The sequence below is a fragment of the Syngnathus typhle genome, linkage group LG5 (genome assembly GCF_033458585.1).
Source record: "Syngnathus typhle isolate RoL2023-S1 ecotype Sweden linkage group LG5, RoL_Styp_1.0, whole genome shotgun sequence".
In the NCBI taxonomy this organism is placed as follows: Eukaryota; Metazoa; Chordata; class Actinopteri; order Syngnathiformes; family Syngnathidae; genus Syngnathus; species Syngnathus typhle.
This window is the reverse complement of record NC_083742.1, coordinates 20,540,372-20,565,308: the sequence shown is the minus strand read 5'-3', so window position 1 is coordinate 20,565,308 and position 24,937 is coordinate 20,540,372. Positions and strand designations below refer to the sequence as shown.

The 24,937-nt window shown below is 49.7% G+C and overlaps 3 protein-coding genes across 6 annotated transcripts; all 3 read left to right on the top strand.

Moving 5' to 3' along the window:
• The first annotated feature begins 98 nt into the window (after window positions 1-98).
• Window positions 99-15,684, top strand: nsd3 (nuclear receptor binding SET domain protein 3). Of its 4 annotated transcripts, none has more exons than XM_061278839.1 (25): window positions 100-272; window positions 2,007-2,884; window positions 3,258-3,497; window positions 3,559-3,721; window positions 3,795-3,949; window positions 4,210-4,914; window positions 5,082-5,244; window positions 5,341-5,441; window positions 5,721-5,766; window positions 5,895-6,025; window positions 6,162-6,287; window positions 6,347-6,473; window positions 6,549-6,749; window positions 6,843-7,022; window positions 7,778-7,924; window positions 9,659-9,815; window positions 9,944-10,146; window positions 10,213-10,325; window positions 10,553-10,702; window positions 10,773-10,895; window positions 10,969-11,085; window positions 11,197-11,338; window positions 11,411-11,517; window positions 11,596-11,800; window positions 12,201-15,684. In XM_061278839.1, exons 2-25 carry the CDS (start codon window positions 2,051-2,053, stop codon window positions 12,479-12,481), a joined length of 4,917 nt encoding a protein of 1,638 aa, XP_061134823.1. In that variant the 5' UTR covers window positions 100-272; window positions 2,007-2,050; the 3' UTR covers window positions 12,482-15,684. The 4 variants fall into 4 exon arrangements, with proteins under 4 accessions (XP_061134824.1, XP_061134823.1, XP_061134825.1 ...); XM_061278841.1 differs by having other exon boundaries at window positions 101-272; window positions 7,901-7,924; XM_061278842.1 differs by lacking the exon at window positions 7,778-7,924 and having other exon boundaries at window positions 101-272.
• A 287-nt stretch (window positions 15,685-15,971) lies between these two features.
• plpp5 (phospholipid phosphatase 5) lies at window positions 15,972-19,865 on the top strand. Its single transcript, XM_061278837.1, has 8 exons — window positions 15,972-16,296; window positions 17,071-17,179; window positions 17,321-17,429; window positions 17,499-17,589; window positions 17,860-17,923; window positions 17,991-18,115; window positions 18,246-18,416; window positions 18,505-19,865. Exons 2-8 carry the CDS (start codon window positions 17,109-17,111, stop codon window positions 18,672-18,674), a joined length of 801 nt encoding a protein of 266 aa, XP_061134821.1. The 5' UTR covers window positions 15,972-16,296; window positions 17,071-17,108; the 3' UTR covers window positions 18,675-19,865.
• A 198-nt stretch (window positions 19,866-20,063) lies between these two features.
• Window positions 20,064-24,214, top strand: cdc45 (CDC45 cell division cycle 45 homolog (S. cerevisiae)). Its single transcript, XM_061278836.1, has 18 exons — window positions 20,064-20,260; window positions 20,342-20,401; window positions 20,754-20,846; window positions 20,908-21,045; window positions 21,136-21,288; window positions 21,376-21,434; window positions 21,506-21,554; window positions 21,628-21,689; window positions 21,762-21,812; window positions 22,001-22,120; window positions 22,194-22,325; window positions 22,390-22,488; window positions 22,556-22,717; window positions 22,817-22,955; window positions 23,014-23,097; window positions 23,222-23,340; window positions 23,523-23,599; window positions 23,877-24,214. Exons 1-18 carry the CDS (start codon window positions 20,210-20,212, stop codon window positions 23,939-23,941), a joined length of 1,713 nt encoding a protein of 570 aa, XP_061134820.1. The 5' UTR covers window positions 20,064-20,209; the 3' UTR covers window positions 23,942-24,214.
• Window positions 24,215-24,937: the final 723 nt, after the last annotated feature.

Here is a 24,937-nt window from a genome sequence, read left to right as displayed (position 1 = left end):
GTTTTGAGCAGGGTGTCATTAAAATGTCCAGTTGTTCCGCTGAGGAAGAGCCCGGCTTCGGGATTGGGTAGCGAGCAGATAGCGTAACAGCCCCCTCCTCCTCCTCCTCCTCCTCTCTGTGGAGAATTGCGTTAAAACGAAAAAGGATAGGCCTGCGCTTTATCCATTTAAGAGAACCCATTTGATGATTTTGATTTATTTCGCCCCACTTGTATACAAAACGAGGACGCGTTGCTGGCTGGTGTATGTGTTTAGAATGGGACACGCTGAAGGTACTGACATTTTTATTTGCCTGCCTGCATTTCGCGACTCCCCGTCCCCCCCCCAAAATCCTGCATCTCCTAAGCCATCTCTCCCTTCTTGTTTTTGTGCATGTTTTTGTTTGAGCGTCGCTACCGATGCATGCTCTCGTCCGTCCACCCGTCGCCGCCGGTGCAAGCCTTTTGCAGCGGCTGCTTGCTTGCTTTTTCAAGCACATTCTCCCCAAAGCGCCAGTGATGGAGGGATCATCACGCCAGACAGGCAGCCATATTGGCAATGTACTGTTAGCTTAGCTAGCTTAGCTAGCGTTAGCCTTCCCCTTTTCATCTTATTTCGTTTGCCTGCCTGCCTGCCTGGCGTGTGCTCCAACAGACGCGTTGATTGCGCATTGCGCGTGTGGACACATGAAATAGGCCAACACGGTTTCACGTGTGCGTTCTCAGCGCCCGCCACTCAAGTTCAGATGATTCCGAAGCCCAATACAATCATTTTTAGCTAGCTAGCTCGGAAGCTAACGTCCCACAAGGCTACAAGATCATCATATCCAGCGAGAGAGACAATTAATTGTCAGCGCTGATGTTTTCCCCCCGTCGATTTCCTTCACGCATCTGTAACCAAGCATTTCCGATTCACTCGCTGTATCTGTTTTTTTTCACAAATCCCTTTACACGCTTTTCATGTTTTAGTGAGCGCTTCACGGCCCCACACGGATGTTTACATCACCATTATCCACCTTCGTGTACACGCTGAGGCTCAGCAGCCAGCCAGCCAGCCAGGCAGGCAGCCAGGCGGCCGGCCTCTTCTTTACTCTTGAAACGTAATAAAAGTGTCAACAAATTGGTGCGAAAAAGACAGCGGATACTGCTCTTTGTTTTCTTCTCCGATAACTAACAAAACTGCCATTTGTTTGTGTTGGCCGCCAAAAACACGACGGCGTCGAGATTTACCAACAGCATGTATTAGAAGCAAGTTGTTATGACGACGAGTCTCTTTCGAATGAACATGAAAGTGGGACTTTATTAACATGTGGGGATGGACTTATTGACACATCGTTGATACATATCATGCACAATTGACTTCGACGTAACATGTATACACTTTCCCAAGAAATGGTGTGCCAGTTTGTTGATTGGAATAAAAAAAAAAAGAATCAATTAACATTTCTGCATTTGACTTCCGTCTTTTGAGTTGAGTCAATATTCCTGTCAAGTGCCTTTGGTGTCCACAGAGGAATTATTCAAAGTGGCCAAACGTTTGCACAATTAATTCCGCTCCTAAAAATGCCTGATCCCCCCCCCCCCCCCCATTCGGATGTATCTGATTTTGCATGTTCACAACACTAAAAGTTCTAAATACTACAGCATGTGTCAGCATGCAATATTTGATGCATGCTTTCCTTGTTGAAAAGTGACTTAACCAAGCAAGTCATTTTGATGATGAATATTCTCTTTTCATGATCAACTCGACCGACCATTTGCACGTGTTCCTGAAATTGCTGTCCACCTGTCATAATATATATATAGTCGATGTTATCAGTGACATGACAGCATCTCGTCTTTGTTTGCTCCACGTTGAAACGTCTTGAAATAGTTGCGGGATAAATACTTGACATATTTGGGAATGTCAAACTTGCGCACCCTGTTCATGGTGAGATATCAATTGTCAAGTATTTGATATCTTTTTTTGAACGATTATTTTAACGCCACCAATCAATAATAACAATCTGCACGCGTCACTCCCAACAGGTCCAGTCAAAGAAAAAGAAAGTTAAGGATGCCGGAGCCCAACAATGGATTTCTCCTTCTCTTTCATGCAAGGGATCATGGGAAATACAATTCAGCAACCCCCTCAGCTTATTGACTCAGCCAACATCAGACAGGACGGCACCTGCGACACCGGCAGTGACCCGGGCGAGGATGGCGCTCCCTCCTACGATGCCAGCCTGGATGCCGATTTCTACCCGCCCTCAGCGTCCGAGGACCTGCCGCACGTCTCCAACGGCTACCCGCCGGGTCTGGGCATGTACGAACCGCAGTCCAAATTCTCCATGTACTCGCAGTTCCCCAACGGTTCGGCCAACGGCTACGGTCCCATACGCAGCTACGCCGAGCACGGGCTCCTCCTGCCGGGGGAGAGCACGGTGCTAAGGGGTCCCGGTCTGCAGGAAAGGCCCCGCTCGCCTGTTTCGCCCCCGCTGCCCACGCATCACCCGCACTTGCACCACCCCCACCATCATCACCATCACCTCCCCCACGCGCACCACTTCCTGTCAAACACGCCGCACATCCAAAGTCACCCGCAGAGCCCGCTGCCCCTGCCCACCCAGCACCACCTTCCCCACACGCCTCACATCATGACCCACACGCTGCCGCCGCTGCTGCCGCCGGCGCCGCCGCCGCCGCCTCCTCCTCCAGCACCCTTGCACTTGCCCTCCTCCAGCCCTCCCCCCTCCCTGGTGGACAGTACCCCTTCCTCACAGCCTGCCCAGCCTCCTCGCAGCGCTACCACGGGAGTGCTGAAGACCAGTTCCCCTGAGATCAAGCTGAAGATCATCAAGACGTATCAGAACGGCAAAGAATTGTTTGAAACGGCACTGTGTGGAGATTTGCTGCAAGAACTGCAGGTATTGCAATCAACACTCATTATATAGATAGAGATATCGATTTTTTTTCCCATACATATATATATATATATAAACATCCATATACAGACGGGAAGAAAGACAGCTGGCGATTGTGTTAATGAGGTTTCATGGTTCCTTGTAAATCTCCTTCCCTATATTTCATTTTAACAAGTCTTTGACCTGAGGACTTAACACATTTGTTTATTCATGTTCACCGTTGATAGAGCTCGCTTCGAATGGCAGCCGCCGCCGCCGCATCTCACAATGCAACGTGAAAGCCAAATTGCATAGGGAAGATGCGGCGGCCATTGTGGGATTGCGAAGGGCAACGGCGACTGATGTCCCACCGTCTCGGTCTTATTTTCATCTTCAGAAGGAATCTCAGAAGAACGAGGCGGCTCAGGTGCAGCGGCGAAATGAGAGGAAGAAGGAGAAGAGGAAAAAGAATGCAAAGTTGCAGCCGCACATCCAGGAGCAGACTTTGGAGCCTGTCCAAGGCCAGGCAGGTGCCACGGGCCAGACGGAGGACACCCACGTTCAGCCGCAGCCGAGAGAGCCTCCGCTGGAGCAGACGGAGAAGCTTCACAAGACCGTTATCCAAACGGAACCAAAGGCAAGAGCTCAAAGTCTCATCTCTGGTTGCTTTGGAAGTTAAGCGGCCGTCTTGTTCCCAGGTTCCAAAAGTCAATCAACCCTCAGTAATCCAAGAGACAGGCTTCTGCAAAGAGTTTGTCATTGGAGATCTAGTGTGGTCCAAGGTGGGCACCTACCCGTGGTGGCCGTGCATGGTTTCGTCCGACCCGCAAATGAAGGTCCACACGCGCATCAACACCAGAGGTAAGTGCGCGGCGGCGGCGCTTTGTGCACGAGGACAAAGAGAAAAAGCACTCTGCTCCAATTTGACGCGCAGGCCACAGGGAGTACCACGTCCAGTTTTTTGGCAGCGTCGCTGAGCGCGCGTGGATCCACGAGAAGAGGATCGTTATCTACCAGGGCAAACAGCAGTTTGAGGAGCTCCAGGCGGACACGCTGCGGAAGACCACAAACACTGTGGAGAAACACAAAGTACGTCAACAGCGGCCAATGTCTTTTGTGGGCTCGGCTTCGTAGAAAATCAGTCACTTCTGATCAAAATGGCTGCTAAAAGGTCTCTTCATGGCTGGCCTGAAAGAAAGAAAGAAAGAAAGAAAGAAAGAAAGAAAGAAAGAAAGAAAGAAAGAAAGAAAGAAAGAAAGAAAGAAAGAAAGAAAGAAAGAAAGAAAGAAAGAAAGAAAGAAAGAAAGAAAGAAAGAAAAATGTGCTCAACTTGCCGTTTTCTTTGGCAGCTGCTGAAGCCCATCCCTCAGAGAGAGCGCGCTCAGTGGGAGGTCGGCGTGGGCCACGCAGAGGACGCCTTCCTGATGACGCGTCAGGAGCGCATCGACAACTACACTTTCATTTACGTCGACCCGGTCCCTAACGAGAACCCGGTCGCCAAGAAACCCGTGGGCCGGCCAGAGAAGCGGAACCGGCGCTCCAGCGGCTCGGCCAATAAGAAAGACGAGGGGGGGCTGAAGTCGCCCGACGGAGATCAGCCGCCGAGGAGACAGCTGCCGCGTCGGCAGTGTAGTATTCCCAACGCGGAGGACGCCAATGGCGAGAAGAAAAACTCCAGTCGTCAGTCCGACTCCCCAAAAGAGGACGCCGCTTCTGATTCGGGAGCCAAGCCGGATTCTCCGGCACCGGTCAGGGCCTGGAAAACTGCGGCGGCGAGAAAGCTTCTGCCGCTCTCCATCACCATGAAGAGGCTGAATGTGGAGATCACAAAGTGTGACTGGCCTCTCCTGCAAAAGCAAAAAATGGCTCCCTCACCTCAAAAAGAAGAAGAAGAAGAGGAGGAGGAGGAGGAGGAGGAGAAGCAGCAGGAGCAGGAGGAGGAGGAGGAGGAGGAAGAGGAGGAAGAGGAAGAAGAGGAGGAGGAGGACGAGGTGGAGGAGGGCAGAGTGGAGGGAGAAGGCAGGCAGCCTGACCTCGGCTACTGTTCACCTGAGGTGGGTCAAGCGCAAGTATGAACCAGAACCAACAGTGACTTGTTATCCTTTCAGCAACCAATAGCGGAATGCAGCAACACGTGTAGAAATACAAACTCGCAGGCGGACCACATTCTTTGTCCTCACACTGGCAAAACGCTGTCGGCTCTGTGTGTCGGCGTCGGCAGGAAAACAGAGCCAAACCCGAGGCCAGTCCCGAAGAGGACGAAGATGTGGACGATATGGAGGAAGAAGGGGAGGAGAGAAGAGAATCTCCCGCCAGTCGGAGGAGCGAAGAAGGTGGAACGCAGCCCGCTTCCTCTCCTGGCTCTCAGCACAGCAGTCCACACGGTTTGAAGAAGCTTTTCGGGGGGCACAAAGGCGCCCCTCGCCGCGCCGCACCATGCCACGCCGCCCAGCTCAATGTTTGTTTTTGCCCTCGTTCAGGTTCTCAAGAGAGGAAGCTGCAGCGGCGCTCGGTCAGGAGCAGGTCGGAGTCGGAGAGAGGCAACGACCCCGTCCCCAAAAAGAAAACCAAAAAGGAACAGGTATTGCAGTCTTGTTTTGACCTTTAAAAACATTTGTGGTACATTTTAAAACGCAAAGCAAAACCTAGGACAGTGACTTTTAACTCTGCAATTTATAAATAGACCGCACAGCCGTCAGCTTCTCTTTTCACGACATGACGTCAAAGGAAAATGCATGATGCTGTTTAGGATCCGTACATCCGGATTGTTGATGCCAATTCTTGTTCCATTCCTGGAGACTAATGTCAAAGCAGCAGCAGCAGCAGCCACTCGACGCTTTATTTCACCATCTCATTTCAGGCCGAAATGGCGCCGGAGGCCGCACCAAGGGCGGGATCCCAGAAAGGTTGGTCCTTGCTTGCTTCCTTGCTTGCTTCCTTGCTTTCTTCCTTGCTTGCTTCCTTGCTTGCTTGCTTCCTTGCTTTTGCCTCCATTTCGGATCTTTTCCTGAATTACGTTCTTGCCATCGCTCAGGAGCCAGTGAGATATCGGACGCCTGCAAACCGCTGAAGAAGCGCAGTCGAGCATCCACCGACGTGGAGATGGCGTCCTCTCAGTATCGAGACACGTCGGATTCCGACTCCAGAGGCCTCAATGATCCGCAGGTAGGCTCGGAGAAGAAGAGCTGATTGGGATGGCCTTTCCCTTCATTTCAACGAGGAAATAGGATTTGAGATAGCGACCAGCTCATCTATTGCTAGGCGCCACTTATGAAAGGCCAAGTCTTTGTCCTTCTCTAAGGGTTTATTCGGGAAGAGTCTGGATAGTCCGGCGGCTGCAGATGCGGATGCCTCAGACACTCAATCCGTGGACTCTGGCCTGTCCCGTCAGGACGGTAGCACCGGGAAGAGGGACACCGTCTGCCAGGTCGACACCACTGAGGGACCATTGTGCAAATCTTCATCTCATCACTTCTTTCCGTGTAGATATGCGAGGTGTACGCCGAGAATTTGGTGGCGTGCGAAGGAGACTGCAACAGGCAGTTCCACCTCGAGTGTCTCGGTCTACCGTCCCTACCTGAAGGAAAGTTTGCGTGCCTGGAATGTCGAGAGGGTACGTGAGTGGACGGCGGCGGCGGCGTGCGTGGTGATGCCTTCTCAGTCTTTCCCGAGCCCTTCTTCTTTTTAGGCACTCACCCGTGCTTCAGCTGTAAGGAAGCCAGCCAGGAGGTGACGCGTTGTTCCGTGACCGGATGCGGATGTTACTACCATGAGGATTGCGTCCGAAAACTCCCGGGCGTTACCAGCAGCCCGGGCGGAGGCTTCAGTTGCCCTCAGCACAGCTGCGCCACCTGCTGTCTGGAGCGAGACCTGCAGCGAGCTAGCAAAGGTGACGCGGCCGTGACTGACGGACGGACGGACGGACTGTAAACTCTTGTTGGCTGAGTCTGCCCTGGTGTCAACTTGACTGTCCGGCGTCTAGGTCGCCTGATGCGTTGCATCCGCTGCCCGGTGGCGTATCACACAGGCGACAGCTGCGTGGCGGCGGGCAGCGCCATCCTCACACACCACATCATGATCTGCAGCAGCCACGGCAGCACCAAGCGCAACGGCCTCCAAACGTCCCCCGTCAACGTGGGCTGGTGCTTCCTGTGCGCCAGAGGTAAGCCCCGCCCCAAAGAATTAGCACACATGGATGGATGGATGGATGGATGGATGGATGGATGGATGGATGGATGGATGGATGGATGGATGGATGGATGGATGGATGGATGGATGGATGGATGGATGGATGGATGGATGGATGGATGGATCTTATCTTTGGAACTCAGAGACTTGTGATATTTCCCCATGGCGTATTCGCTGCCGGGAAGGAAGCGTTTTTTTTTTTTTTTTTTTCCCCTTACGTTCCGTTGCTAAATGCCATTTGACGTTTGCCAAGCCTGTTCCTTTGCACTCACTCCGCTTGAAAGATTCCCGGACGTCAACAAGCGTCCATGGCCCCTTTCTTTCTTTCTTTCTTTCTTTCTTTCTTGCTTTCTTGCTTTCCTTCTTTCCTTCTTTCCTTCTTTCCTTCTTTCCTTCTTTCCTTCTTTCCTTCTTTCCTTCTTTCCTTGCTTCCTTGCTTGCTTCCTTGCTTGCTTCCTTGCTTGCTTCCTTGCTTGCTTCCTTCCTTCCTTCCTTCCTTTTGTAAACAAGTCCAGTCCAGCGTTTGTGTGGGGCCAAAGTGCCGTTTGACATGTTTCTTACTTGTGTCGTGAGTATGCGTGCGAGACGGTCGGTCGGTGCGTGTCCTTTCTCTCTTTTTGGGTGATTTCTTCTTCCTCCTCTTCTTCTTTACTTTTTTTTCTTTTGTCCTGATTTCTAAGTGTGACTGCGGCTCACCCCCCTGTGTCTCTTCCTGTGTGTCTTGTGTAGGGCTGTTAGTGCAAGACCTTACTGACACCATATTAAGTTCATATGCCTATAAGTGCCACTACCTTCTGACCGAGTCAAATCGTGCTGAGTTGAAATTACCTATGATTCCCTCTCCTTCGTCAGCTACCAAAAAGAATGTTGGCAAAGGTAACTGAATTGTTTTTCTCTTCCTGCCGCGCTGGTTTGTGTTTGTATTGTGCCTGCTCCCATCCCGATCGCTTTCTCCTTTTATTTTGAATGGCGCTTTTGTTTCAAAGCCTTTTGGGTGGGGGCCATCTTAACGGAGCGCTTCCATCTGCGGTCGATCGGCGTGCCGTGCAGAGTTGTGCGTTGAATCAATAACCTCAAAGCCTGAATGCCTTTGAATGAACACGGAACTCTGGGTCGCATGCAAAATGAATTGAATTTGAAAAGTGCCTGTTGGCTTCACCAAAGGGAAATATCGATCTATTTGTATTCTTCCATCAGGTTTTGATTGTCATCATCACTCAGTGACCATATTCCCCAAAAGAGTGCTGAAAGAACGCTCTGAAAAATGCAATGACTTTTTATTTATTTATTTATTTATTTTGCCATCCATTCCATTCCAATAGTGTACTACGGCACTTCCCCATAGGCATCTCCGCTGCTTCTGTTGCAGGGAGCACTCGTGCAGGTAGATTTGGTGAAAAGAAGGCAGCATTGGAACGAGGCCTTTTTTGGGAGTCTACAACGTTTGTTAGGTCATCTATTGATTTGAAATGTATTCTTATTCCTATGATGAATGGCCTCTTGTTTCGATGCATTGCCCTGCCCTGGGCAATGCGGTAGTGTCCGATTTTCTCCACATCTGCTCGAAGAAAAAGAGATCAAGTCACTCAACGTGCATTTCTCCATTCATTGTTCTTCATATTTGTCGGTGAAAGCCACAAGCATCAACGGCGCTTGCATGCGGCCCATTGCGCAGTGACTCGCAAATGCTGCCCGCTTTCACAACCTGGACGGACGGACGGACGGCAGTATGAGGCTGCGTTGGTTCATGTGTGTGCGTGTGTGTGTTTGGAGGTGCACTGCTTCTCTGCTTGAGCACCGCGGCGGCCTTCGTTTATTTACGCAAAAGGCCGCTTCAACCCTGATCTCAATTGTAAGTTTTGTTTCTGACTGAAATTGTCCGTCGGGGCACATCTCCTCCTCCTCCTCCTCCTCCTCCTCCCTATTTGGACACCTTTGACCTGCTTTGGATGGAATGAAATGACAATTTGGAAAGACGTACAGGCCGAGTTTCGAGTTTCAACTTCAACGATGCGTTATTGGCCTCGAATGACTTGTGAAAATTCCATACAAGCAAGGTGCAAGCAAGTATGCGTGATGGGGAACACTTTGCTTGATTGGCAGGACTGCATGCCTGCTTTTTGTTTTGATTTTCCCAACCCCTGATCACTGGCTGTTTGGAGTCCGCCCGTGTTGCCGCTGCTGCATGTGTATCCGCTCGACCAGCCCTTGCTACGCTACGCTACGCGATGCGACGGCGCTCTGAATCTCATTGCAAGACGTGCGATAGATAACCCATGTGTGGAAAGCACCCCCATTTTCCCCCTCCTTGGTGGCACGTGGTGGTTGTCTTTGAGTACAGCAAGGCTACTAAATTGTGAAATCAAAGCGAATTCTGATTTGGCTTTTGAGAACTTGACATTTGCCCACCTTGGAGCTTCCACGCTTCCTGAGGCTTTTTCACAATGGCTGCTCTGCCAACGAGATTCAGAGTTTGTCAAGCTTTGAAATTCTTAAAGCCTAATGATGCCCCCCCCCCCTCTCTCTCTTTGCATACTCATTTCCCATATCAAACACACACACACTCATGTCCGTATCCATCCATCCATCCATCCATCCAAACAACTGTAGGAGGCAAGTTGCTGTGCTGCGACTCGTGCCCCGCTTCCTTCCACCCCGAGTGTTTGGAGATGGAGATGCCCGAGGGGCCTTGGTCCTGCAGTGATTGTAGGGCTGGCAAGAAACCTCACTACAAACAAATTGTCTGGGTCAAACTGGGAAACTACAGGTATGCACGCACGCACGCACGCACACACACCCACACACACACTCAATGAGAAAGGGCCATGTTGTCCAGTTCCTGCAAATGATTCCTGCGCACGGCGCTTGGGCTCCTTTTTACCCTGGTCTGGCAAGGTGGTGGCCGGCGGAGATCTGCAACCCTCGTTTGGTGCCGTCCAACATCCAGAGCCTTCGTCACGACGTGGGCGACTTCCCGGTCTTTTTCTTCGGTTCGCACGACTACTACTGGATCAATCAAGGCCGCGTCTTCCCTTACGTGGAGAACGACAAAAACTTTGTCAGCGGTCAGATCAACATCAACAAGACTTTCAAGAAAGGTAACGGAGCGCAGGTTCTGGAACGCCTGACGGCGGTAGAATCCTTGCTGACGACACGTGTTTCAGCTCTGGATGAAGCGGCCCGGAGGTTCCAGGAGCTCAAGGCCCAGAGGGAGAGCAGGCAGGCTTTGGAGCAGGAGCGCAACTCTCGCAAACCGCCACCCTACAAATTCATCAAGGTAAGAGCAAAAATCATATCATGGCATCGCAGTTGCTAGCAAGCGCTACGGTTAACGTAAAAGCGAGCCCTGAGGAACCAAGCGGAGGCTCCACCCTTTCCTGACAGGACAAAGTCAAATTGTTGATGCCATGCAGGCTCTCCAGGGCCACAATTTGGACAGCCTCTCTCTCTCATGTCCTCCTCTTTGATAAGCCGTTGCTAGTAAATTGTCATTTCCTGTGCTAGTCCAACAAAGCCGTGGGCAAAGTGCAAATGCACGTGGCCGCCGACTTGTCGGAAATCCCTCGCTGCAACTGCCGGCCTGCCGACGAGCACCCGTGCGGCCTGGACTCTCAGTGTCTCAACCGCGTGCTCCAGTACGAGTGTCACCCTCAGGTCCGTTGCGCTCGCTCGCTCGCCGTCCTTTCCGAGCGCCGCCCGCTAACCTCCTTGCCTGGCGCCGCAGGTATGTCCCGCGGGAGACAATTGCGAGAACCAGGCTTTCTCCAAGCGCCTGTACGCCGAGACGGAGGTGATAAAGACGGAGGGCCGAGGATGGGGCCTCCGAACGAACCAGGCTCTGAGAAAGGTATGGCTCTGAGAAAGAAATGGCAATGTCCTCTTCACATTTGCCAAGCGCCCTCCGTAAACGTTCTCTCCAGGGTGACTTTGTGATCGAGTACGTCGGAGAAGTCATCGACTCGGACGAGTGCCAGCAGCGGATCAAACGCGCCCATGAAAACCACGTCGCCGACTTCTACATGCTAACCCTGACTAAGGTAACACCGTTGAGGGGGGAAAGAGAGAAAGAGAGAGAAAGAGAGAAAGAAAGAAAGAAAGAAAACAAAAGCCCACACCATCTCCTCAACCTACATCTTTGCGTCCGTCAGGATCGCGTGATCGACGCCGGTCCGAAAGGGAACTCTTCGCGCTTCATTAACCACAGCTGCAGCCCCAACTGCGAAACCCAAAAGTGGACGGTCGACGGCGACGTCCGCATCGGACTCTTTGCTCTCTGCGATATCGAAGCTGGTGAGTTGGCATTCGTCCGGGTGGGAGGAGTCGAATGAAAGTCTGTCTTCCTGTCTTCCTGTCTCTGCGCAGGCGCGGAGATGACCTTCAATTATAACCTGCACTGCGTGGGCAACAGGAGAACATCTTGCCGCTGCGGGTCGGACAACTGCTCAGGTTTCCTCGGGGTGCAGCCGACTGTAAGCCCACGTGGCGCTCGGCCGAATTGCCCTTGCCTGCCCTGCCGTCTTTTCATTGTCTCCGCCCTGCCGTCCCAGAGTGCTGTGGTGCAGGAGAAAGAGGAGAAGGCCAGGAATGCCAAGCTGCGGCAGAAAAAGCGCAAGCTGCGCCTGGAGGGCAAACACGCGCACGACTACTTCTGCTTTAACTGCGGAGAGGGAGGAGAGCTGGTGATGTGCGACAGGAAGGAGTGTCCCAAAGCGTACCACCTGCTGTGTCTCAACCTCAGCAAGCCGCCATATGGTGAGTAAATCTCTCCATCCGGTCTTCCGAAACAACTGGAGCAGCGTGGAGCTTCTCTTCCAATCTGGACCATAGCGTTGCTTGCTTTGTCCACGATATCAAAGCGTGGAGCTTCTCTTCCAATCTGGACCATAGCGTTGCTTGCTTTGTCCACGATATCAAAGCGTGGAGCTTCTCTTCCAATCTGGACCATAGCGTTGGTTGCTTTGTCCACGATATCGTTCTTATTCCCCAGGGCACAACGATGATTATGAATGCACGTGAAATATTAGATATGCAATCAAACCAGCAGCTTGCTATCGAACAGGGATCTGTTTAGCGATGAAGGCTTTTTTTTTTTTGCTTTGCTTTGCTCGCTCATCCTGACACTTGGATTTTTTGCTTTTGCCGCCGTGGGCAGGTCGTTGGGAGTGTCCCTGGCACGACTGCAGCATCTGCGGCGCGCCGGCCTCGTCGCTGTGTGACTTCTGCCCTCGTTCCTTCTGCCCGGATCACGAGGAGGGGGCGCTTAGCGCTTCCTCGCTGGAGGGCCGGCCCTGTTGTTCCGGCCACAACCCGCTCAGCCCCTTGGGCTCTAGCCCCGGTTCTGCTAAGCCGCCGTCTTCTTCTCTGAGCCCCGTCACGGTCAAAGAGGAACCGCAAGGAGACGATGTGGCGCCCTCGTTACCTCCTTCGCTGTAAAGCGCACTCCTGGCTGGCGTTCCGCCCACCTGCGCTCGCTAAAAGGAATATATTCCCATTTTTGTTGTTGGTGTCGTTTTTTTTCCTCCCTGGCTGGCGCCGAGACACGTCAAAGAACTGATGTGGCAAGCGCTGTGAGATTGGAAGAGGCGAGGACATGCGGCGTTCTCCGGCTATAAAACACCCACCGCTAGCGCAACTCGGCTCCAAGAGCAACACCTCGTTTTGGAATCATCCCGAGTGTAGCTGTCTCTTTGAAGGAAGTGAAGCGAGGTGGAGGTTGGGGACGCCGCCCCGTGCCGCCACGCCATGCCACGCCACGCCACGCCGTTCCTCCTCCTGTTGACCTGCTGTACGCCACGGCGGTGGCTGGCGTCTCACTCTCTCACACACACACACACACACACACTTGGGCCGGCTCACGTGACACGCCCTCCCCTTCCTCTTTGACAAACTGGAGGGGCGACACTTTGTGCAATTGTTTTTTTCGGCCCACACTACATTCCAACATTCCTTTAACCATGTTTTTGATATACTTCTGGTGATAGATGAATATAATTGTATACATATCTATGTTTGTTCATGTTTACAGGCGGATTTTTCTCACTTCATCTCAGTGAGTATCGGTGTATTTCTTTGTTTTTAGGTGTTGCGCAGAGCTCCTTGTGAAAATCGTCCTATTAAGGTGAAATACTGTATCATGATCTATAGCGTACTGGTATAACATGACACTTGTGACTTTTTCTTTGCTCATTCACCTGTACATAATTGGCTCATGATATTGTAAAGTACTTAGCAACGGGGAGGCACCGCCCAGTCTCCACACTTGATTGAGGGGGGCCGGGCCGGGCCGGGTCGGGCCGGGCCGGGCCGAGCCAGTGAGCACTGCTATCCGAGTAGCGTTAATCAGCCTTAAGGGATGACTTTAGGAACTACTGCCCAGATTCGTTCCAGTAACCTTTGTGTACTGTGACCGTTTTATTTCTGATGTTTTTTGCCAAAACTTCTCTGAAAAGCACTTTCACACGCCTCGTCGTTAGACTTTTTCGTTAGCTCACCTCCGTATATACAGAAATGTATACTAAAGGAACATAAGTGTTTTGAAAATGGATACCTCTTCTTCTGGCAGTGACATAAGAATTTCAAATGTGTTGTGACCAAAAAGGAAAAGGAGACGGCAAAATTTGAATGACCGCCAGCCTCGCGTTGAAAAAATCATGAACGGCTATCATGATACACAGTCCAGTAAGTATAGTGTACAAAATACAACCTGTACAGTGTTTTTAAATTGCTCATCTGTCGAATCTTTTGTATTTATTGCACCACATTTTCTACCAATTGCTTTGTCAAACACCAGTGCAGTACTCCCTGTTACCACCGTGTGACATTTGAAAAGAGGAAGAAAACAAAAAAAAAGAAGGGGTATTATTCTACTTGTAATTAGTGCATACCTTTTGTTGTTTCTGCATAGGTGTAATGATTCCACATTAGCCGCTGCTCATGTGTGGTGACTGTATGTGCTGTTTAAAGCAGTTCAGTATTGCAATGTTTGTCATGCTGGGGTACTTTGTTTTAACTTGCCAAGGTGATTGCTCGAGCAACGTTTTGTGTCAAAAAGAGTGGGGGGTGCCAATTGACAGCGGACAAATTCTGGCTTAAGTTAAACGGGCCGTGTCTCCTTCATGTTGTTTTTGCACTTCTAAAAACATTTTCATTTTTACGGCCATTTACCCCTCAGTGGTGTACAGTGCCATGACAAAGTATTTGCCATCATCATACAAGCGGGATGGATGGTATGGGGTTGGCTTATTGTTGAGTCCCAAACACTGACCATAGCTGAGGCGCCCCCACGTCGCCCCAGGTCGCCCCAGGTCGCCCCAGGTCTTTGCTGTGCTGTCGGCTTGTTTTTCTCAGCTGTTTTCTTCACTCTTTGTTGCGCTGCAGTTGGTTGTCTGGGGTCCTCCTGCTTTGGGAACGGCTTTGTAAGCCAGTCTGACTTAGCTGTTGTTGAATTTCTTTGGATGGCAGCTTTTTGTGACCTTATGGCCGACTTCATTTTCTCAGACGCGTATCTCGCTCTGATGTTTGCATTTGTTTGATGATACTTCATGTGGGGAAACTATGGGGGGAGAGAATTTGAGGAGAGGCCAACATTTTCTCGGCACAGTACACAACTTTTGTCCCCCGATACCTTCCTCTCAACGTGCTCGTCGAGGTTCATTTAACAGCCAAGCGTGTCACCCACCACCCAAACTTGAATGTTATTATTTATTCTTGCGGTCTATTAAGTGTGGACAACAGGCTTTTTTTTGGTCGTAGTTGAATCATGATAGCATGACTGGTCTCTGTTTTTTTCTCTGTTAAGCTGAACGGCACGTTTGAGTGTTAAAATGCCTCATGCCAGCATTATTGTGTTCCTTTATTCTATTTTTCGAGAATAAAACCAGCGGCCTTTTTGTTTTTGCACTTGTGATTGCATGACATGGTTAAGTGCCATTTTCCAGTGGCAGCATTACAACGCAATCGTTTGTATGTTGCATCATTTGATTTGCTTCAAAAAACAACAACTCACGTTTTGTGCCATTCATTTGTGGAAAATCCCCCCCCCCCCCCCCCCCGCAGCAGCATGTTTGTTTGTTCCTTTGTTGGTGACCCGGAAAGCTTCAGAGTGACCTCAAAGCATCATGGAATTCATTTCTTTTACCACCCTTTGCGCTTCAAAGTTTCTGCTCCTCTTTTTTTCGGTGCAATTTTGCCGACTGTTGTTGAGTTTTCGGTTGGCTCAGTCCGAGAAGAATTGGTGTTGTGCTGAATAAAAACTCACTTGCAAAAAGCACTCCAATAACTGGGGTCATATCTATCTCTCTTGGCATTGCTCCAGTGCAAAACGTGGATGAACACAAACGTTGATTACTGTTGAACCTGTGTTACTGCATATTGTTGGCAAAGCTGTAAATAGTCGTGCATTGTATTTGCATAGGATCATGTTACTGTGGCGTGCTATTTTGGTTGGATTTTTCGCCTTGTACAATTCCGCTTCTAAATGTGCGTGACTGTTGGGAAGACACTCTTTTTGTACACGACTGTCTTTTTTTTTTTTGCAAATATGACCTCTGTCCTTTATTTCATTGAAAAGTTGAGTTGGGAGAGTTCAGACATGCCTGAAGTTTGACTTTAATAAAGCTGTACTCTGTCTCAGTGAAGCGCCAGTTTGGGCTGTCTTTTAAATGAGCATCAATTCATTGGAGGGTGGGTGAATGAAGAAGAATAATAATATGCACGTATGCAAAGAAGGACGAAAACACGAATGAATAAGTAAAGAGCAAATGCGTCAGAATAGCCACTTTGAATGATCTATGAATTGCATGTTTTCTAGTTTGAGTGACGCTTGTGGATTTGGAGTCCAATCGAGTCTCATCGCTACTTAACGTGACGTGGCGTGTTGCGTCCCTGTGTCCAAAAAAGAGCCGTTTTAAGACAACTTCCGTCTTTCAAAATAAAGCCGCTTTCACGAATGCCCATTCAAAACGCCAATGTATACCTGGGGATCGATACTTGAGGTATTTGACGATGCGAATAATTGCTTATTTACTGGCACGACCTATTTGAACCTCGACTTGATTATTGTGGAATTCAATGCGACACCTGATTACTTTGAAAAGCATGGAACGGATAAGTTTCATGCGAGCTTAGCGAGTCGCTTAATGGCGTCACTGGATGAAGCGTCTCAAATGAGGGAAGATGCTGCGGCCTTTTTCGACATAACCACCGGCGTGGTCATGAGGATAGCAAGATAGAAAACAACCTTAGTGAAGGTGAGTCGTGAACCGTTGTTTGTTTATTTTGGTAACAGCTGTGTTGTGCGACAGATGTGCCAGCCGGCCAGCCAGCTAGCCGGCTAGCTTAGCCTCGGCTGCTATCAGCTCGCTTCCTTCCATTGGTAGACAGGCGATGAAAGGATGGCTGCTGCCTGCCTGTCTGTCTTCCTGCCTGCCTGCCTGCCTGCCTGCCTGCCTGCCTGCCTGCCTGTCTGTCTGTCTGTCTGTCTGCCTGTCTGCCTGCCTGTCTGCCTGCCTGTCTGCCTGCCTGTCTGCCTGCCTGTCTGCCTGTCACTTTCAAGTCACATAACATGTAAAGCCTCGTAGAATGTGGCTATGGAATTGTCAAAGGGCTACAATACGGTGGTTAATAGCTACCTATTGACACGATTTGTACTGAAATGTGTTCATAGAGATCAGCAATGTTCTCATCTATTTCTAGTGAAATGTGTTCATCGAGATGAGTAATGTCGCTGATGCTCAATGGTTGCGACGTTTTCATCCTACGTGGATGGTTTCAATTGCAACCCGTTGAAATCACGTCCCACAATTGACAAATGTAGAAAATCTGGTTGAACCATAGTTAGTGGCAACCGACATGATAGAACTTTATCGTTCGACATGATAGAACTTTATTTATCCCACAGCGGAGGAATGTACTTGTGGTCACAGCAGCGTGCAAGAACACAAGCGTCAAAATGTCTCAATAACAGAGCCAGTCCCAATCACAATCCAGGTTCATTTGAAAGACGCCCTTTTTTCTTTCTTAAGCCCGGCCGGAGGGACCGAAGTCCGCACCCAGAGACAAGATGAAGAGAAGGCTGCTTCGTGGGCTCCTGTCGGAAATCTGCATCCGCTTGGCGCTCCTTGTGGTCTTCCTGTAAGTCCGCTCAGATTCTTTGCATTTGTTTCAAGCAGACATGCGTATTGTCAAAGGTGCTCCAAGTACTCCCACTGTGTCCCACTTGAGGTGGAAAAGTACACACTGCCTGTATTTGAGGAGACAGTTGGATTCTTTCAGGGTGACGGAGCGGCTTCCGCCTTTCTACCGAGAGATCCAGCCCGAGGAGATATGGTTGTATAAATTCCACCGGGTAGAGCAAGATCACGTCCCCACACTTCTCATGTTTGTAAGTGACGTAACAGTGGCGTTGTCGTCTTTTGAACCTGGCTCTAATTTGTAATCTTTTCCACACCAGAGCATCGCCGTCTTCACGCCGCTAACGGTCATCACGCTCTTCACCGTTCTGACGAAGCCAGAGCGAGGTGACGCCAAGGAGGCGTCGCTGGGTGAGAAACGCTTGTCGGAGGGCAGTGGCACCTTGACTTGTTTTGAGAACAAGCTTTCCACCCAATTCCAGTAGTCTGTATGCACCATCAATTCAAATCAACATTGCCGTGCAGTGTAGTGGAATTCCATTTTCAAAAGGCATGAAAGCGTATTTTCTTGCTTTATTTGCATTGCCTTTGGATGAAGCTCGCTCGCTTGCTCGCTGCTTTAGAAGTCAAGGTAGCGCAGCGTACTTGACCGCGTCCTCATGGCTTCCTTCTGTCATCCAGCCGTGACCTTGACGCTGGTGCTGAATGGCGTTTTTACCAACGTCATCAAACTGGCCGTGGGCAGGTAAAACCACGCGGAGCCTTACCCTCTAGGCGAACCCGGGTCCAAATAACAAGCGTCTCTGCATCAGGCCCAGGCCGGACTTCTTCTACCGCTGCTTCCCAGATGGCCAAATGAACCTGGAGCTACGCTGCAGCGGTGATCCCGATGTGGTCATGGAGGGAAGAAAGAGTTTTCCCAGCGGACACTCTTCATGTAAGACGTACTCACCGAGAGTTTGTGCTGCGGATGGAGTCGAGTCGAGGGCTCGGCCATGAATCCCATTCAAAATGGACTTCTTTGGGGTTGCTTATTGAATCTTTGTCCTTGGATATTCTCTTCCTAGTTGCTTTTGCAGGGCTGGGCTTCGCAGCTCTTTACATCGCCGGGAAGCTGCGGTGCTTCAGTGCGGCCGGCCGAGGCAAGGCGTGGCGGCTCTGCGCTTTCCTCACCCCCTTAGTCGTAGCGCTGACCATCGCCCTTTCCAGAACCTGCGACTACAAACACCACTGGCAAGGTCAGCCCTCCCTCCTTGCGACCACGGCCTGCCGGCTCCCTTGTGAGCCTAATGACTCATTGCCTTGCCTTTGTCGTCCCGCTTGTAGACGTGTTGGTGGGCTCTCTGCTGGGCCTGGCCATTGCCTGGCTGTGCTACAGGCAGCACTACCCCGCGCTTCATGACGTTGACTGCCACCGCCCCCTGAGTCACCATGAGCTTGTCCCCGCCGCACAGCAACGCAAGCTAGCCAACTCCAACTACATCCTGCCCATGTAAAACATCAGCCCGCTCGCTCGTGCTGGCGTACTGGCTGGCTGGCTGGCTGGCCGGCTGGCTGGTTGGTTGGTTGGCGGGCCGGCCGGCCGGCCGGCTGGCTCCTCGGTCGCATGTCACGACTCTTTTGAAAGTGTCCACTGTGGGAGCTTGACCTTTGGTAAGGCCGGTGCTAGAAGGACAATTGAGTTGGAGCGTATGAGAGCAGGAAAAAGGCCCGTAGAAAGTCTTTTGGAAGGGACATTGATGCAACCTTGCTAGGTGATGCTGCTCCTGTCGCTCACCATTTTAATCCTGTTCATATTCCAGGGTGATGTATGCACACTTTTTTGTGGGTTCTAATTGAAGTTGGTGTGGTCAAAGGAAACAGGCAAACCTCTGATTTTTGTGTGTGTGTGTGTGGGAAGGGTGAAATCAGCCAAAGTTTCGCAGGGTATAAGCACTTTTGCTGGTCGCTGTGAATGCAGCTGAAATGCGCTGATTGCAGTTGATATCAGACCAAACTTGGCCAAGATTTGGTGCCTTTTTTTATTTCCAGCATTGTCCCGCTTGTGATATGTACACTGCTTTGCATTCCATCCTTGTTCAGGTTTTGACATTGTTACTAATGATTATTGAAATGTGACATGATGCTTCTCGTATAGGAAAGAAATCATTGTTTTTTTTTAACTCCAAACAGAAATGGGATGTCTTAACGAAACGTTGTTTATAATTTATTTGTGAATTTCATAATTCCACTATAGCCGTTTTTTTATGGTGTACTGTATGAGCATTTGTTCCAAATTTGGGGCATGTAGAAGTTTGACTTGAACTTCCAGGGTTTATTTGCCCCAAATGTGATCGTGTTTGTAGAAGCACGGGTCCGGGTCCCTTGACCAATTAAACAAATGCAGTAGGCACTTGAAATCTTGCATGTTTCCCCATGTATGTATATTTAAAAAAAAAAAAAAGTCTCTCCACATACTTTTTTATTTCGAGGCTGGAAAGTGTGTTTTTATTCGATTTTTCTTGTCTTAAATCAGGTTGTTGAATAGCTCTCTAATACTCCATATTTGGTCGCGTACAAACACTTCGCATTATGGTTCTGTTTTGTTACTGTCAGGCACGTCTTTGTTTTGCCTTGTGAGGAGGACCATTAGCAAGCACTTGATGCTGTGATGTCATTTGGTCGCAGTAAATCCTGTTTGTACAGAAGCAGCGTGTGCGTCGTCTTTTGTCTCGGTTCGCTTTTGTGTTTATCCTGCCAAAAGTTTCAAAGATCAACGAATTCTGCAATTCTGTTTTCCTGCTTTGGCGCGTGACGTAGCACACGTCCCCTCTCCTGATTGGCTAGGTGATTGGTTAGGTGTGACGCGGCCTTTTGGCCTCTCCTGATTGGTTAGGTGTGACGCGGCTTTTTGGCGCCACATTTCCACCGGCGCTGCAGCTGTCGGTCGGTCGGTCGGAGCGACTGTTGACCCAAAAGCCGGCAAATCTTAGCGGCTGTTGTTTTTGTCCCATCCGCTCAAGCGTCGATTATTGTGTCGAGGACTTCCAAGATGTTTGTGACGGACATCCGGAAAGAATTTTATGAAGCTGTTGTCAATCAGGTGTGTGTTGTTGAGCGAAGCATGCATGAGCCAAGTGTTGACCGACCCGGTGTTTGCTAACATTGTGCACTTGTTTTTCAGAGAGTTGCGCTCCTGGTGGCGTCAGATATCGATGCTCTTTGCGCCTGTAAGATCCTTCAGGTTAGTTAGCTGTTTCTCGTTTTGGCCAATTCGGTGTGCAGACATTTCATGACTAGTGTCGAGGGCTGCGGGTTCTTTCTGGTTCTGAGGCCCAATATCAAATGTGTCAAATGGTTCATTTGAAAATACGGATCTTTTGGGAAAGTGCAATCGTTTTTGATTCTTTGAAGGAAATCCAGACACCGGACAGTGTAACGTATGCTTGGCATTTATTGTTTGCGCTCCATCCATCCATCCATCCATCCATCCATCCATCCATCCATCCATCCATCCATCTCACAAGCTAGCTCAAGACCCAGCCTTTTTGGTCCTGACCCGCCGGCTGAGAATGACTCAGTTGTTTCTTCCTCAGGACTTGTTTCACTGCGATCAGGTTCAGTACACCCTTTTACCATTGGCGGGATGGCAGGACCTTGGCACTGCCTTTCTCGAACACAAAGACCAAGTATGAAAGTCGTCAGTCACTCAATGCTTCAGTCTTCTAACGATTTTTGTCGTTGTTCCAGTTTCAATACTTTGTCCTCATCAACTGCGGTGCCAACGTGGACCTCCTTGAGTTGCTGCAGCCGGACGACGACTCCATCTTCTTCATTTGCGATACGCGTCGGCCCGTCGATGTGGTCAATGTCTACAATGACACTCAGGTCACAATGACTTGATTCCAATGCTTACTCATCTGTTGGAAGAAGAATGGAACGGTGCATCCTTATCGCTATTTTGTTCTTTCTCTGAAGATCAAACTGCTGATTAAACAAGACGATGATCTGGGCGTGCCGTCGTACGATGAAATATTTCGAGACGACGAGGAGGAGGAGGAAGGGGGAGAGTCTGGAAATGAAAGCGCCGAAGGCTCCGAGCCGTCTGGGAAGCGGAGGAGATTTGATGAAGCACGTTGTTTATCAAAATGAGACCCGGTCGGTGCAAAGTCAAACAGGAATTGGGTGTTGAATGTTGTTGTTGTTGTTTCATTTCAGGGGGAAATTGAGAGAAGAATTGAAAGGCGACGTGAGAAGAGGGAGTGGCAAGCGCGAAGGTGAATCAGGTCACATTTGGACTGCCTTGGGCAGGCAGGAGATTTGCATTCACCTTTTGCTTTCATGGCAGGAAGGAAATCTTGTTTGACTACGAGCAGTATGAATACCATGGAACATCGGTGAGTGAGCAGCTGCAGCAAATAAGCTCTCAGCCATGGCGTTGGAGCAAACAAGCTCTCTTTTCCATCTTAGGCTGCCATGATGTTTTTTGAGCTTGCCTGGGTGTTGACAAAAGACACTAAAGACATGCTCTGGTAAGTGGCCCCCCTCCTGCTGACTCGTCAACAATACTGTGGCAAAAATCCTTTTCTTCTCCTCCTTAACAGGTGGGCCGTCATCGGGCTGACCGATCAGTGGGTTCACGATCAAATCACGCAGTAAGAAATGAGCCTCGTTCCACTGTTATTCGATTGAGAAATGTGTGGAGAGTGAATTTGAATTTCAAAAGTGCAACCATCTCCATTCCCTACTCCCTTTTTCCATATTGAATGATTGACCCTACTATCTGGAATGTTCTGCTATGATTGCAGTTGCGCAACGGAACACGTTGTTTTCTGTCTTTCAGCATGAAGTACGTGACGGACATCGCCGCCATGCAGCGCCACGTCTCCCGACATAACCATCGAAACGAGGACGAGGAAAACTCCCTGTCCATCGACTGCATGAGGATCTCCTTTGAGTACGAGTATCCTTTTGGCGTCCGAGGACAACTTTCAAGTTTGGTTTTGTAGCGCCTCCTCCTTAACCTTCTGCTCCAGCCTGCGTCTGAGCCTCTACCAGCACTGGTCTCTGTACGAGAGCATCCGTAATTCGTGTTACACCTCGTGCCACTTCAAGCTCTGGACATTACACGGACAGAAGAAGCTGCAGGAGTTTCTGGCTGACATGGGGTAAAAATAGGAGAGCAGCTGCAAAAGTCCAGATGGGTGTACTGAGGGTGCTCCTCTGTCCCAGGCTGCCTCTGAAGCAAGTGCGGCAAAAGTTCACCTCCATGGACATGTCCATCAAAGAGAACCTGCGGGAAGTCATCGAGGAGTCTTCCAATAAATACGGGTGGGGGGGGATTCCTTTGCGCCCTTTTGACTGCTCCACGCTGACAATTCTGCCCTCCCTCTGACAGAATGAAAGACATGCGCATCCAGACATTCGGTGTCCACTTTGGCTTCAAGAACCGTTTCCTGGCCGCTGACATGGTGCACGCTACCGCCGCCCTACTGGAAAGCACGGAGAAGGAGCAGAGCGCGTCAGGCCGCTTCATCGAGGCGCTCGATTCGCTTTCCAGGTGTGACCCTGTTTCCAACCCGGATTGATTCAGCCCCTCCCTCCCTCGCTCCCTCCCTCGCTCGCTCGCTCACTCACGACACCTTCTCCCTTTTGGAAGGAGCAACCTGGAACATCTGCACTCGGGCATGGAGATGGCTAAAAAGAAGCTGATTGCAATCCAACAGACTGTGGCCAGCTGCATCTGCACCAACCTCATCTTGTCCCAAGGGCCTTTCCTTTACTGCTACCTCATGGAGGTGCGTGCACGTGATTGTGTTTGCTTGGCCGCTGGAGTAACGGTGCCTTCTCGCACAGGGCACGCCCGACGTCAAGCTTTTTTCAAAGCCCATGGCCTTGACTCTGCTGTCCAAGTACCTCCTAAAAGCGTTCATCCAATCAGTGAGTAGCTCATGATCCGACATGCCGGCGCTTGTCCTTGCTGCTGGTTGACCTAAAAAACCAATCTGATCATGGAATGGAATGAAATCGCCTTTTTCTTCCTCCTCCTCCTGTTGTTTGCCAGACAAGGAATAAGCGGTGCAGGTTGCTTCCCCTCATCATGGCTGCTCCCAAAGATGTGGAGAAAGGCACCGTCCTCGTCTTGGGAATCCCACCCGAGTCTGAAACATCTGACAAAAAGAAGTACGGTCACATGGGCTATTTTATTTCTTTGTCAGAGTTGTCCTTTGCTGAAGCAAACTTAGTCATGTGCCACATTGACTTCATTCACTTCTACATCTGGATGTCGTCGACCGAGACGATTGTCCGTCTGGGGCTTCGATTAAAAAAACAAAACAAAAACAAAACCTTCACTCTGTTCTTAGTTTCTTCGGCAGAGCGTTTGAGAAAGCTGCAGAAAGCACCAACTCCAGAACTCTCCACGACCACTTTGACACATCCGGTAAGTCGTTGAATTTGAGACGGGGGCAAAGTTTTTATGTGGCCACATGGGGGCAGCAGTGTTTTCACTTCCAATACGATCGAAAAGCAAGACAGTAAATAGCAGCAAAGAGGTGAGAAATAGCCTTTTTGAGCCTTGCATCTTATTGCAAATATGACTGGAATTTTGCCGTACGTGTTCTATTTTTAACCGGGCAAGTTTTCATCTCTTTCGCGGCAGGGAAATGACACAAATGGACCAACTAAGCTGAGCATTTCTCACTTTTCTTCCCACGCAGTTATTGAACTGAAGACAGAAGACCGCAGCAAATTCCTGGATGCACTCATAACGCTTCTGTCCTGAGGCATCTCAACTCCAAATCAATGTGCGTGTGACTCAGCAACAGCATATGAATGAATGAATGAATTGTGGTTACGTCTTAGAGCAGATATTATGATTTTTTTCATTTTTGATCTTTTTAATCCGGTTCCGTGGATATTGTACAGTGGGTTATAAATGTATTGATGTTGTGAATTCTGCTGTTTTACTCATGCCTGTGTGTCCGACTTTCATCAATTGTAACGACTTATGCATGTTAATAAATCACGAGGTCTTAAGTAACAAAGTAACATTTCATTTCAGTCAAGTTCTTTCAGCCATGTACATTCCTGTGGCCATCCATCTTGACTAGTGCAGCGATGAAAAATCATCACACCTAAATGCTTTATCTCATCTTTTGGCCTTGATGTCAAAGACGAACGAGTAAGCGAAATGGAATGAACTTCATCCGAGGCGAGCGTACGCTGGAGCCAGAATGAAGGTCAGGTGGGCATTTGTTGGCGCCCCACGGCGCCACTTGAAAGTGCAAGTAAGAAGAATCATTCATTCCATTTGTATAGCGCTTTTCAAAAACCCAAAGACGCTTGTCCGATGCTAACATTCTTTTCCAATTTGGCACAAGATGAGGTAGCGCAGCTCGCGTTGTCAAATTGTCTTGAACTTTTACTTCCTCAGCTTCCCGTTTTAATGACAAATTTCCTGGTTGCTTTTCTGATGCAGGTGTACTGCGTGCCTCGCAGCCAGCCAGCCCATCCGTCTGTCCGCCCGCCAGCCAGGCCGCCCGCCCACTCACTGGCTAATGGTTCTGTTTAAACAAGCTCGCTGGAGTGATGTTATCCACTGTTATCCACGTTTAACACTTATCTCCACCAACGTAATGATGTCAAATTACACATGAACGGCTCATTACTGAGTTGTTTATCATTTAGTTTCTTCCCATTCAGGCCGTTTTAGTCGACACCATTGGGCCCAAAATGAGGTTTATCACAAAGCTATTTATTTACCGGAATCCTCCCCAGA